Genomic DNA, 14,778 nt, shown 5'->3' with positions numbered 1-14,778 from the left:
ACAGTTCCAAACCAAGAATTTCAGGTCCTTTTACTTAGGAAGGGTGAATTCAGTTCTGCTGATGTCATTCCTAATGGAAGTCCAGGGATTGAACAGCTGGAAGGAGATTACACATGTGCTGTGCCCCTCACAACAGTTTTGTCTGCTGGACTGCTGATCCCTACAGTGGTTTGTGAACTAACCTGTTGCTAAAATGACCAGCAGGACTGTCCTGGATGGTTTTTTGTATGGCTCCTACAGTGTCTCTGCAGGTGTTGTTTGATTTTGTTCATTATTGTTGTCAGTCTAGTCTTTTACACTGTATGATTTAGAAAACCTCTTCCCCTCTCACACCACTCCTTCCCTTACCCAAAAAAAAAAAAAACCAAACCCCACTTGCCTCACAAGATTGTGGAATTTGCCAGAATGCTTGCATTTGTGTTGACATTTTTCTTAAATTCAGTTATTTTCAAGATATATGCAGATTTCTTCACTTAAAGTTGCCAACATTAATGGCTTCAGATTGCTCTCAAAAGTTCCCTTTTGTTTTTCAGCCTACAAGAACATCATCAGAAAGCATTTATTCCAGACCAGGTTCCAGTATACCTGGCTCTCCAGGCCACACTATCTATGTAAGTATTCCTGCTGATGAATAAACTGCTGAGCCTTTGCTTGCACACGAGCTACTCATGCTGAAATAAATCACTTTTATACTGATGCTTTATTTTAGTGCTTAAATTGTTAAAACCTTCACTATGTAGCCTTTATAGCTGCAGGGTTTCAAGAGCAGGGTAGGCCTTTTCCAGGTCACATTTCTCTTGGAAAGGTACAGTAAATCTTTGGATGTCACTTCGTGTTGTGAAGAGGGATAGAGGGCAGAGGGGTCATTTGGCTTTGTAAGGATTTTGTGAGGAGATCTGTGCACTTTCATACACAATTTTTGAGAGGTCTGCTCTCTGCACTTGGGAAATGTGGGGAGCAGGGTCAGCTACACTGAAAGAAACCAATCTGATCCAACACCTTCCAGGTCAGAAATCAGATTTTTCAGTTGTGAAAGGAAAAGTGGTTTTCATTTAGGAAAAAAAATGTTATTAAGCATAATGCTAAATCACTGATTTTATCAACAACCTTGAGATGATAAAGATGAAAATGTAGGGTAAAACCCAGAAATCAGTCAGTAACATTTATAATAATGCAGAAAAAAAGGTCCAAAATTAAAAATCTCACGTCCTGAGTTAAACTCTAGTTCTATGCATTTTAACAACCACAAAAATAAGCTGATATATGAAAAGTGTTTACAGTGCATATATCAAAAGACAAAGCATGTCCTGGAGAACTGCCATTATGTGGATAATATCAATTTCATAATCTGTTGCTTACGAAAATAAATTGTTGCTCAGAATCACTGTCTGTGGAGCAACATGGCAGCCTAGATCAAGGTCTACAAAAATATCTGTAATAATTTATATTGGATTAAGAGTATCCAGACATATTTGCACCTCATTAGCAAACTGGTAAAAATATTACAGAAATAACATATATTGATATACCTAAATATTTTAAGGATTAAAATGGTTTAAGGTATTTTTTAGTATCGGGTAATTAAAAGCTAAACAGGTTTGAGTCTGTCTGTAGAGAGTGAATGTCCCAATTATTTCAAACCTTGCTTCTCTAGCAAGAAAGGTTTTGTTTCTAGTTTAAGACATTTCTTAAGAACTGCCAAGACCAGTGGTTGTTAAAGAGCTTGTGAAATGCATATTAATCTGAAATTACTAGGTGCTAGGACTGAGAAAGAGCAGAAGTCAATGTGAGTTTCCTTATGCAGTCTACTGTGAATAAAGTATCTTTTGGAAGTGTTGAAAAACAATTTGAATATCCTCTTTCGGTTATAGTCATATATGTATTTCTGTAAGGTAAATAAACATGTATGAGGATTTATTTAAAGTCTTTCTGTAAGTAAAGAAAAATATTAGTTATCTAAACGAAATGTAAGGCCTCTTTCTGTCTCCCTCCAATGGGTGCAGCTGACTTGGGAATTTATTTCCTACTTCTACTTTTTTAACTAGTCAAGATCTCCTTGCAGTCTTAGTGGAAAAAAAAATAGTCCATGCTTTCACTATGTAGTTGGTAGTTGGTTTAGTCAGAAGCTTGGGCATAGGATGAGTGATGAATGCTATGTAATTATTTTATCTGGTGGTTTGGATACCCAGTCCTGACAGTCCTCCTTGTCTTTTTATTTCCTTCCAATAAGTTCTGTTTCCTCTTGTGTGCACAGTTATAAATTGAGTATCTGTCTGTGGTCTTCAGCATGAAATCCTTTTGTAATCTCTGTAATCTGCAAACTAAATTGATGTTATCACCCATTTTGCATATGGGAAAACAAGAGCAGAAAGGTGAAAATACTTGCCTGAGGCCACAAAATGAGTCATTGGCAGAGCTGAAGTTTCCAGCTCACTACTGGGGATAAAAAAACTTTTGTAACTAGATCTATATATGCCATGTTCTTTCTTCCCTAAGAGGAGAGAAAACACTGTGAGCTGCTGCAGAGGAGGCCTGCTGGAGAAGAACAAGAAGCATTCACTCCAGATGTAGGGTGCCAAAAAGGGGTTTCCATAGCAACAGTGTGACAACAAATACACAAAATCATGAATTGTGCAAAACAGAAATTGCCAGTGCATTTGTGTAAGTTAATTTATCTTCTGTCTTTGACCTTTAGGCAAAAGTAGACAATGAAATCCTTGATTACAAGGATTTAGCAGCCATTCCCAAAGTCAAGGCCATTTATGACATTGAACGTCCAGACCTAATTACTTATGAGCCATTCTACACCTCCGCCTACGAGGACAGACAGGAGAGACAGAGTCTTGGAGAGGTAATGACCCATTACCAGCACCTCATTCTGCTGTGCACTGCATCCAGAGCCTGCTTTGCTTCCCATGGGCACTGCTGGAGGTGGCTGCTGCTGCTGCTCACACTGCTTTGTGTCTGTCTCATCTGGGGTATGGGGTGCTGCCTCACGTGTGGGGCTGCAGAGTTAGACACCTACATCAGCACAGGGGGCAGCTCTGCAGGCTGTCCTTGTGTGCCTCCTCATAGCTCCCATGGATAACAAATCTTTGGGAATGGCAAGGCATGTGGGGCAAAAGCCATTGTGCTGTTGTGCTGTGGAGCACCAATATTCACAGGAGGATAGGAGGAATACAGTGATATTCCATGGACTAGGAGCAGCAGGATACTTATCTCACAGAAATATATATCACGAGAGCACTTTGCCAGACATACTGGATAAAATTGTGTCAGTATGGACTGCTCTTCCACCTGGGAAAGCAGGTTGTGTTATATAAATACCTGCCTCACATTTTAACCTGCTGTCATTTAGTAAGAGTTCTTCTATCATGCAGCAATAAGAAAATGCTGTCATTTATTCTTCTAAACTTGTATGTGAAGGTGTCTTTCAGATTGGTGGTCCCCAGTTTTCTCAGGTGAATTTTCATGGCTGCAATTACTGTTTACATTATTCCAGTGCAGTCTGTGGAGCAGGCTTTGTTGTGTAATACCGTTTGTCTGTGAATCAGACTTCCTGAATGCAAATCTAAATGGACGTGAAAATGGATTTACTGCTACAATCTCAGTGACCTGACTGTAACTGAATTGAGTATGAAGATAAGTTGAAGAAAGAATTACAGTAAATCATTCAGGCACCAGTGGTCTGTGGATCACCAGCTCAGTGTGACTAATAATCTGTTTCCTTATCAGTGTTCTGCCCACCAGCAGGTCAGAACTACATCAGTTTTTCTCCTTTGTTCTTAAATGTTTTATAGAGATAGTTTTTTAAATCATGAATTGGAAATTCAGCTCAGGAATAAAATAAGAGATTAACAGGTCAGAACATTACAGAATTTCTCCCCTCCAATTTATATTGGTAGTGAATCCAGCTAGCATCTGGTTCAAAACCACTGTGAGAAGCATTGGTGACCTCTGACCAGTTCCAACAGGCCTGACCTGTTCCACAAAACCTGCTACAAACACACGTCTCTTGTTAGTCACACAGGGGGAACTAATCTCACCAGAGAAGGTGAACTACATGCTGATCCTTAAAGGGGAGTTTCTTACTGACAAAGCAGTATGTTGGAAGCTGATAAAGTAGTATGGTCAAAGTTGTCTGCTTTTATGCTTGTTCTGGGAATAAGCAAAAGCCTTTGGGGTTTTCTTACACTATATTTTCACCAGCATTAAATTCAGTGAATTTCTAGTGAGTACAGAAATTTGTTCTGGAAACATGAGGGGCTCTCACCTTCTTTTCAGAAGATCCTGGGTTTTCACCCAATGCTGCTGCTGACTTCTGTCACCTTGGGCAAGTTACCTCACCTCTTTGTATCTGTTTCTCATCCCTTCCCTTGCCCTAATGAGAACACAAGCCCATTGGGGTGGAGTGATCCCTTACCCTGTGTTTGTGTTGTGGTAATCGAGTGACAGCAGTCTTGGTACAACGTACATCAGTCCCCATCATCTTTAAAAAGCAAAGAAGGTGACATGTTCAATTGTGCAGTGATTTATCCTGCATTCTCTTTGCAAAGGGTGTGTATGTGGTGGTGTTAAGTAAAAGGGGACCCTCAGTTTATGCATGAAGAACGAGAAATGCCCCTCACTGTGGTCTTGTTTGAGGGTCCCCAGGATGAGAGAAGAGAATTTTGACTCTATGTTTCAGGAGGCTGATTTATTATTTTATGATATACATTATATGAAAAAAAATTATATATTAGAACTATACCAAAGAAAGAGAAAGGAGACATCAGAAAGCTAGAAAGGAATGATAATAAAATCTTGTGACAGACCAGAGTCCCGCCACAGCTGGACCTGTGCTTGGCCATTAATTAAAAACAATCCACATGAAACCAGTCAAAGATGCACCTGCCACGTTCCACAGCAGCAGATAATTATTTACATTTCATTTCTGAGGCTTCTCAACTTCTCAGGAGAAAAATACAAGCAAAGGATTTTTCAGAAAATATGTCTATGACACCTCACCATGATTTAAAAAGAAAAAAAAAATCAGTCTCAGCAAAGAAGGATTTTTGGGTGTACAAGGGAAGATGCACAGAGATGGACACAAACCGTAATTCTAGGGAATAGGCTGTCAGAAAACGATCGATTTGGGGCACAGAAAGCGAGAAAACAGCGTGGCAGTGAGCAGGGCCGGCTGGGGCTGCGCTCCCGGCAGGGCCGGGCAAGGCAGGGCCGGGTAGAGCAGGGGCAGGCATGGCTGGGGAGGGCAGGGCAGGGCCGAGCAGGGCAGGGCAGGGCCAGGTTGAGCAGGGCAAGGAAAGGCAGGGCAGGGCCGGGCCGGGCAGGGGCAGGCATGGCCGGGGAGGGCAGAGCAGGGCCGGGCAGGGCAGGGCCGGATCCCAGCCTCCAGCGCGCCCTCACTCCCTCATCCCGCGCTGTCCCGGCGCCCTCTGGCGGAGAGCGCGGGCTTGCTCCGCCTGTCACCGCCTTCGGAATCACAAACCAGATCGGAAATTGTTTAATTAAATTAATTGGTTAAAGTTACCAGAACCTGCCAGGTATTTAGGTTCTTCGGGACCTGTCACTTCTGCCTTGCAAGCAGCAGCCTGATGTACTCCGAGGCCGTGTTTTCTCAGCTGCAGCTTTTGTTTGGTATATATTGAGAAGCAGCACTTCACCTCTCTGTCCTTTATTTCAAGTATTCTGTTTGTTGAAAGCACTAAATGCTCTGAAACACATTTCACTAAACAAGCAGACATGAAATGAAAAAAGGATTTTTTTCTAACATGATAGATGCTTCCAGATGGAGCAGGGATCCCACCTGGTAGATCAGGTAAAAGACAGCTAAAATAGATTAGTGTGGCATCCAGAATGATACCTGTAAAAGTTAGCAGAAATTTCCTAGATGACAAAATGACCTATGTGGCTTCAGGTATTAGAGGAGACTCTCAGATAACAAAGGAATAGAGAATTGAGACTTTTGCAGTAGAAATTTTTATATAAGTTTGGTCAGAAGAAGCCCTCTTCCTCTTCTCTTTACCTTTCCCCTTCCCCTTCTGGAGCCCTCACTGTATTTCCACTGGCCTGCTGTTCTGGGATAGAGCTGCTTTTCTCACTCACCTGCCCAGTGTTTGAAACTGATCATAGTGTGGCCTTCTGTGATAGACCAGGTTTTGAAAGACCTGGAAAAGCAAACATTCCTTGGCAGCCTTCGAATTTGAGATCTGACAGTTCACCTGTGCATGATGAAACACTAAATTGGCTGCAGAGTGAGCTTCCATTTCCCAAAAAGCCATGTCAGCTAGTGATGGAGTAAAAATACATGGAAGGAAAAATACCTGGATTCAGCATGCTACTTTCTGGGCTGCCTTCCCAGTCTTAGATTCCTGTGACTACCTGTTACTGCAGCCATTACCTCAGCATCCAGGTAACCCCAGCAGATTATAGAAATTCATTTATTTAGAGTAACACATAAATTGCTAGGAGAAAAATGTGAGAATGCACCTCACAACATGTGCTTTTTTCGTTCATATTGAAAGTTTTAGATTAGCTCTCAGTTTTTGTAGAGAATGGAGGAAGATGGAGCAAAGTTTTTACAGCTGCTGGTGTTAGATGATAGGAATTAGGAAAATAGGAATATAAAATATTTTCAAGACTTTGATGGAAAGTAGCAAAAGCAGTTTTAAACAGCTTTATGGAAATTTGCTGAAAAGGAGTTGTTCTCTATCTAGTAAAAAATGTTGCTGCTTTGTTTGGATACTTAGCATTTTCAGTGTCACCAGCTCCATGAGAGTGAATGGTCTCTCAGTCCAAAATTTATGGATATTTACCAGCTGGATATTTATTACCAGAAACTGCATACTTTTTACACTACTGCTGTTGTACATTAGTGTAGTAGTTGGACCAGAATCAGCAGTTTTGCTTCTGAGATATTATCTTAATAGCTATATCATTCTATAATTGAGGTCTTATTTAAAAACATAATCTCTTGCCCAGTTTACTATGACAAATAATATTGAAGTTTTGTGCACAAAGGAAATAATTAAATCTTGATCTCCCAGCTTCAAATTTCCTGGTGGTTGAAGAGCACATAACTGGTAATTACAAGCTTTTATTCTTGTTTGTACCATCAGCATATACATAATCATATGTTTCTTCTAAAGGCATTTCTTGCCTCAGTTTCCTTATGTGTTACAGAAACTTTTCATAATATTGTGCATATTTCTGCCCACTGGCCTCTATGCAGTTCTTTCAATACACATGCTTGTAATTCCTGTCTGTTCTCCTTACGTAACCATGGAGCAACACAGAGATTTAAAGGAGGTCACATCAAAGAAATGTTGATGACAACTACGTGCTCCTTTGCATGGGTATGAAATGTAAGGCCTTGGGGAGAAGCACATTTTTGCCAGAGTGTGTGCGTTGGAGGGAAAACATGCTTCATCCTGAAAGATACTCTGATTTTCCATGCAAAAGCTCTGAGTTAAGTTTATTTACTTTTGATTTCCATTTTAAAGATTTCATGACAGGCATGGTTGTTAAATTAATAACTCTTTCTGATTTTGATCTTTACAGCTATGTTTTAATTACCACAGTGATTAGATGGCTGAGATGATCTTGCATGGTACTTGACTGAATTAATCACACTTAAAAAGATTCTCCTAGAAACTTTAAACGTCAATGATTTATGGACCAGTCCCTGAGCCATGTGGAAAAAGCAGGTTCCAGTGCTGGAATGGTCTCAATAATTTCTGCATTGCCACTTAACACTGTCATATGTCAGAGTACCTGCAGCAATGTTTAGATTACCATTTTCTGGTCCAGCATATGCAATGATATTTCATAACCTTATTTTTTGTCTTTGCAGTCTCCAAGGACTTTATCACCCACCCCTTCTGCAGAAGTAAGTTTGGTGGAACCTTTGGGGGCAGTGTCCTTCTGTGATTAGAATCATTCCCTCGAGCCAGTGCAGGCATTGGGTTTCTTGTCAGTCAGATCCATCTGTGTTTGCCTCACAGGCATGTTTTCTCAATGTAGAAACTTGACAAAAATTATTTCTAAGAAGGAAACATGAAGCTCGTATTGTACAAGAAGTGAAGCTGCCGCTCCTCCCTCTAAAGCAGAGCCCTTTGTCCAGCAGGTGTCACTTCTGGTGCATTCCTGCTCCTCGTGGCACAGGCACATTCAGGTCTCGGGAGCTGCAGGATTTACAGCAGATAAAATGCTGCTCTAAGCATCCAAATAACAACCCATGTTTGCTGCTGAAACATTTGCAGTTTTCTCTTGCAGAAAACATAACTATGGTCTGGTTTGGTTTTGCTTTGCCAGAGGAGTGAGTTTGAACATCTTAATTATATGGAAGAGTTGGGGAGTCATTTGTCAGGATACAATCGATGCCCTTGCGGAATCATTATCATTGCATTATCCTATTGCTTATTTGCAACATAAAAGCTGCACTTATTGCTACTAGTTAAAAATAAAGGGGCTGTAAATTTCTTGTAAATCTTCATGCATTCATCAGTCCTTTCCCTTTTGTCTTGGTTTAGTTTGCTTCATGGAAGGGTGGGGGTGAGGGTGTACTTTGTTTTTTGGTTTTTTTGTTTGTTTCTTTTATTGGCTTTTGTACCCCCAGGAAAGCAAGTAAACTGAATTTTGCTGTACAAGGTGTCATGTTTTCAGATGCATGGGGAATCTGATTTGGATATAAATACCTGCTGATACAGCTGGTGACACATGGTCAGTTTATCCACAGAGAGCTCTGTGCTGCAGCTCTTGAATTCTTGCTGGTCTCCAAAGCTCCATTGGCTTGCTGATGGCCAGTTGATGTGTCTTGTGCAGGACACTGCAGGACATACATGCTCTGGATGCAGCTTCCATTATGGGGTCAGGGAACATGGGCAAATCTAGGATTGTTACAGAGCTTAATAGAAAGTGCAGGTTCCAACTCTTCCACGACTGAATTCTGACTGTAAAAATGGGTTGGAGCAGATCCTTGGAGAGCAGTGCTAATGAAGTAGGTTGAAAGCTTAAGGGATGTTGCTATTTCAGTCGCTTCTGCTGATGCCTTCAGATCCACAGAACTTAAGTGCTGCTAAAAATGTGTTCTGTGCATTTCCATTTACCAGTGGCTGCCTCTGTCCTGCAGGGCTACCAGGACGTTCGGGACCGCATGATTCACAGGTCCACCAGCCAGGGCTCCATCAACTCTCCCGTGTACAGCCGCCACAGCTACACCCCCACCATGTCACGCTCCCCCCAGCACTTCCACAGACCTGGTAAGGCCAACTGCATTGCAGATCCATGCAAAAATATTGTTTCTTTATTATGCCACTCAATGGTGCAGTGAAGCACTTCTTTCTCTTAGAAGTGGAAGTTTCGGATTGAAAAATTGTTGTGTATTTTAATGTCTCGTTTTCTACCTGGTATTTTGTTCTGGATTGACGTAGTCTTTTGCACTAGGCTGTTTTTTGCATCATAAATATGCATCTTCTGGTTTTGTTTCCAATCAATTCTTTTAAAAATATTTGTATGTTTCTGAAAGCAAGCAAAAATTTGCAGCAGTGAATTACAAAGTTCATTCTGGAATTTGGGAAAAGTATCACATATTGGAAACAAAAATTATGGCTTGATTATACAGAAGTTAGTAATTTAGGTTTATTCCCTTGTAAAAAATTGCTTTAAAGCTTGGTGCAGCCATAGAATCGCGTATTCAGAAGCAAAACACCCATATGTTCCAAATTGCTTGTCATTTTTTAAGACATGGACTCAGAAGGTATCTTTTTAACTAAAGCTGTAGGCAATTGCCTGGGAACACTTGAAAACATGCTTTATTTTCTGGTTTAGCAGTACAGTAAAGAAAATGTACAGGTCATTCAGGTTCCCAGTGCCTTCAAAATTACTGGTTGTGTATCTAAAAGCAAGATGTGAAAATGAACTATTCATCCACACCCAAAATGCATAAAAATGTATATGGCTAAATGCTACTCATTGAAGACTTTTCAAGACTGATTTTATTGTGTATGGTAATGAATTAAATCTTTGTGATCTGTTTTTAAATTAATTGATACAATTGCATGGTCTCATCATCCTTGGTGATTACAGCTGAACAGTTGGGATGCCAAAAGCCCATATGCAATAGGAGCTGCATTTTTGAAATTAAAGATTTATAATAGAGCCACCACTGTGGAACTTGAATGCTGTAGCCATTTCCTAGTGGGGGTGGGCTGAAAGCAGCCAATTGTGTCTGTCAGTGAATGCCTTATTTAAGGGACCCAAGGGAGGTGGGACAGAAGCAAATTGTGTCTGATACTTGGTGCTGACAACATGACTGTGTTTTAAGATGACGTTACAACTGAAACTGAAAGAGACTTGAAAACATGAAAAAGCTGCAAACTTCTGTCCCTTGGTTCTCTATGTCTGAGGGGATTTTTCCATTTTTTATCTGTTGTCTCAGGGATATGAACAAATCCAGGCCCTATTCCAGACTTGACTGTGGTTGAGTTTTACTGTCTGTGTTCAGTCAAAGGCCTTCCCCAGAAGCAATCTCTGTTTATGTAACTCTTGTGATGGGCAGATGGGCCCAAGCCAGACTTGTGAGCCAATGTAAAATCTTCCAAAGTCCACAGCCTGAAGGGTTCTCTGAAGAGATATTTGTTCAAACTTATCTCTGTTCAGATGATCTCATCTTGGGCTCACCTGTTACTGATCCGCATATGACACAGAAGTAATTCTGTATATTTGTCATTTGATGTTTCCTACCTCGTTTTGGGGTAATTGTTGAAGCTACTTTAATAATTTTCCTACAGTAATTATTTATTGAATAATAGCACAAACATATATATTTTTTCCTCCTAATGGCAATTCTTTTCACCATATTATTTTGCAAGAATGATTTCTCTCTGAATACACCCAGTGGCCCCAGATCACTTCTCTTTTGCTCCCAGCTAGCCCTTGAGAGAGAAGTGAACTGCTGTACTGACGTTGTCAGGATAAAGTTCTTCAAAAACCAAGTGCTACAAATTCTGAAAAAGTTTGCAGCCTTTTCCTCCCCTAGTGCCCTAGCTGATGTTGGCAGCATTTTTGGAATGTCTTAAAACAATAGAAAACAGCTTGCATGCCTCTTGACTGACATTTTTTGGTCAGGCGCTTTTCAAACCAGCTGCTTTCTTAACTAATTGAGCGTCAACGTTTGTGATGTTTGCATGCTGGTAGCAGGCTACTTTCTGGTAACAAGGCATTGCTCAGAAGCTCATTAAGCCAATGATGTTATGCTAAATTAGCCATGCAGTTCAAGCCTAAGCCTCTCTTCTAACACTTCCTGTAATTTTGTCGTAACATTTACGGGCCCTTTGGTGCGTCTTTAACCGTTCTGTTGTTTTCTTTTCTCCTTCCTTCTTTCCAGAATCCTAATTGTTCAATGCCTTTTTTTTCCTCCTGCTTCCTTCGAAGCCTCCTTCCCTGCCTGTCTCTTATTGCTTTTCTTTGTCTCCGTTCTGTCCTGCCCCTGCCTGCCCGTGGCCGCAGAGCTGCTGGCTCTGGGCGCGCGGCGCGTGCTCCATGACTCCCGCCCCAACTCCCCATTCCGACACCACTTCATCCCCCATGCCAAAGGTAAGGAGCCAGGCCTCTCTCCAGGGAGTACCCTCCACCTGGAGACCTGTTGGCGCTCTGGCAGAGCTGTGAAGGCGTGGCTCTGGGAGGTTGCCAATGGCTGTGTAGCTGAGCATGTCTCGAAATGTGCTGCTGCACTCAGAACTACATTTAGAATAGACATAATGTCCTTTTTTTGGAGGAAATATGTCATTTCTAAGGGCCCTAGTTGAAGAGTCACCAAGCTTTTACCTGGTAGAGATACACAGAGAAGCATTGTCATTTATTATTCAGAACCTCTATGTACCGAATTTAGCTTCTTTCTAAAGCAGTACACAACAATCCCTTCAGCAGGTAGTTTATCAAATTTAATTATTACTGCCCCATTCTTAAAACGTGCAGTGAAAATTTGGTTAGTTAGTTTATCAAATTTAATTATTACTGCCCCATTCTTAAAACGTGCAGTGAAAATTTGGTTAGTTAGTTTATCAAATTTAATTATTACTGCCCCATTCTTAAAATGTGCAGTGAAAATTTGGTTAGTTTGTTTATCAAATTTAATTATTACTCCCCCATTCTTAAAACGTGCAGTGAAAATTTGTTTAGTTAGTTTACCAAATTTAATTATTACTGCCCCATTCTTGAAATATGCAGTGAAAATTTGGTTAGTTTGTTTATCAAATTTAATTATTACTGCCCCATTCTTAAAACATGCAGTGAAAATTTGATTACAGCAATGCCTGAATGGGGGCAAGGTGATCAAAACTATGAAGAAGGGAAAAAAAGAGATTATATAAGGATCAATTACAAAAAGGAACTTAATCTTTGTTATTCACCTTGGCAATAATTAGGGCCCAACAAAATAAAATTAAAATCTCTAGGCCTCTCCTCAACTAACGCAAATCAGCAGGCTCTGCTGCAGGCAGTAGCACTGCAAAGATTTACATTGTTTGAGGAGCTGATCTTTTTTCAATCTTTTATTTTCCATGGTTTGATTTGGAGAAGGATTCTTCTTTCACTGTGTCCCTTCAAGGGACTCATTTAGCTCAGTAAGCTTTTAGTTTTGTTTCTTGCTTTTTGTGAATGTTTTACTTTGAGTTTTATTGGATTACTTGGCTGGGCCATCTCTTCTGTTTTGGGGGAGAAGGTCATAGCTTATATCACCTACAAGAGCTCAGAAAGACAAAGCTGAATAAATTGAACATAGATTCAAATCTGGCACCATTGATTAATTAATATAGATATTCATAAACTGGAGATAATTAATATAGATATTAATATTAATATAGATATTCATAAACTGGAGATAATCAAAAGCAGTTGCAAGAAAATTGTTGCTAGGAAGTTTCAAGAAATGCTGATAGATCTCAACATCATAGCTCTTTAAGCATTCAGATCACCACCACTAATTTTACTCTTGCTGTTTTTAAGATGATTTTTGATAGTCTTCACTGTCCACTTTTCTACTATGTCTCTATTTTTTAAAAAAATCTCACTTAAAAAGATTGGGACCCTTAAAAATAGCTATACTGCTCATTTCAGCATGCAGTTAATTCATAGTCCTTGCAATTTCAACATTTCTTTGCTGTAAATCCAAATAAATGCTCACACTCTTTCAGGTGGCATTTTCATTCTTTTTCTGTTGAGAAAACTGCTTCTTCAACAGATAAATGAGAAGAACTATTGGAAATCCATGCTTATTGTTTTCAGATTGCAAAGAATCACCTTGGCATGTAGGTCAGGTATCTTTCTGAGTTATTGTTAGAGAAGGCCAAGTGGGATTGCAAGTGCTGTAGACAGAGAGGGGGAGGATGGTTTTTATCAGGTATGTCCTGAAGGATGTTGTAGGAATCCTCACTTTTCAGAAGGCCTGGACAGCATTTATGTGTCATAACTCAGCCAAGCTGCTGAAAGCTCAAATTTGTAGCACTGTGACAGAAGAGGTACCATGTGATCTTTTGAGTGGCTCAGCCTTTCTCACTTGTACTTTTAGCAAGAAGGTGACCTTGATGTTGGTTTGTAAGAAAGATTTCACAAAACAATAACTTACGGGGTTTTTCCCTTTGGGAGTCAGAAAATACAGATCATGTCAAAACTGCTTTGGTAAAGGGGCATGATTTCCCAGTAGCCTAATAATTGAAGTGTCATATGGCACATTACACCTGTGTTATTTTGTATACTCAGGCCAGAAAAGAAGACATTTAGACCAGTTTCAGTGTGTTTTCATACAACATAAGGCTTAAAGAAGCTTACTGATTAAACCTCATAAACACAGCCAAAAGTAAAGAAATTGGAGGAGTGAAAGGGGCTAAAGATGCCTTAGAGTGAGAGTTTGTTGATGTAACGTATATGTTGAAAAAGCTGGAAGAGTGTGTAATATACATCAGCTTAGACTTCATTTAATCTAATTTGGACTCTCCATTGAATTTGGTCTTGTCTCAATAAAGCACTGTCTTTGCTATGAAAGAATCAAAACAAGTCCACGAATGAAAGAAACCTTGACCCTTCTGAAATCAGAGACAAAACCCTCATTGAGAGCCAGGATTTCATCTTGCATGCCTAGAATTTTTCAGAGGCATTCAAGAATATTGCAAAGCCCCCATAAGATTTCCATGTAAAAGGGTTCCAAAGTAATGTGTATTCCTTTGCTAGACTCCATGAAGAGTCTACCAAACTTCATAGACAATTTGGACCTTGGTTTTCACAGGTTCCCTCTTTCCTTCCCTGAAGCAGGTCTCTGAAATCAAATGCTCTCTGTACCTGGTGACTGTTTCCAGGGTTTTGTGGATGCAGGTGAAAGTTTTGGTCTGGAAGACAGTTGTGTATTGGCTTTTCAATAATTTTCAGTTTTGTGTGTGAAATAAAGGCTACACATCTGGACAAGAAGATGCATGATAGTTTGACAAAACCTGAACAGGAGTAAGGGTTTCAGGTGCTGCTGAGCTTGTTTTACCATATCTACTCAGAAGTAGAGCAACTAAACTGGAACCTGACAGAAGGCTCAGTGTTGGTTGCAGGTTGACAGAAGGCTCAGTGTTGATTGCATATGGGTTTTTTGGCCTGATTCTGTGAGCTGAGCTCGTGAATCCCACAGTGAGCCCAGTGGTGAGCACTTCAGAAGGCAGCAGGGACCTGCATTACACTGGGCTGTGTGTGGGCAAGCAATTCTATTCCTGGCTGTTAGGGCAGCTTGCCTAACAAATT

The 14,778-nt window shown here is 40.3% G+C and overlaps 1 protein-coding gene across 9 annotated transcripts in view; it reads left to right on the top strand.

Moving 5' to 3' along the window:
• The window catches only part of ABLIM1 (actin binding LIM protein 1), a 191,017-nt gene that overhangs the window by 152,381 nt on the left and 23,858 nt on the right, over positions 1-14,778 (top strand). For 8 of the 9 annotated variants that reach the window (XM_026799557.2, XM_074545274.1, XM_074545275.1 and 5 more), the window contains exons 10-13: positions 534-611; positions 2,696-2,851; positions 7,853-7,888; positions 9,131-9,260. In XM_026799557.2, coding sequence (XP_026655358.2) covers positions 534-611; positions 2,696-2,851; positions 7,853-7,888; positions 9,131-9,260 — 400 coding nt within the window. The remainder of the gene's footprint in view (positions 1-533; positions 612-2,695; positions 2,852-7,852; positions 7,889-9,130; positions 9,261-14,778) is intronic. The other variant, XM_074545269.1, reaches the window with a different exon arrangement.

The sequence above is a fragment of the Zonotrichia albicollis genome, chromosome 7, assembly GCF_047830755.1.
Source record: "Zonotrichia albicollis isolate bZonAlb1 chromosome 7, bZonAlb1.hap1, whole genome shotgun sequence".
NCBI classification, from domain to species: Eukaryota; Metazoa; Chordata; class Aves; order Passeriformes; family Passerellidae; genus Zonotrichia; species Zonotrichia albicollis.
Note: the sequence above shows the minus strand (reverse complement) of the source record. Positions and strands in the feature narration are given on the sequence as shown.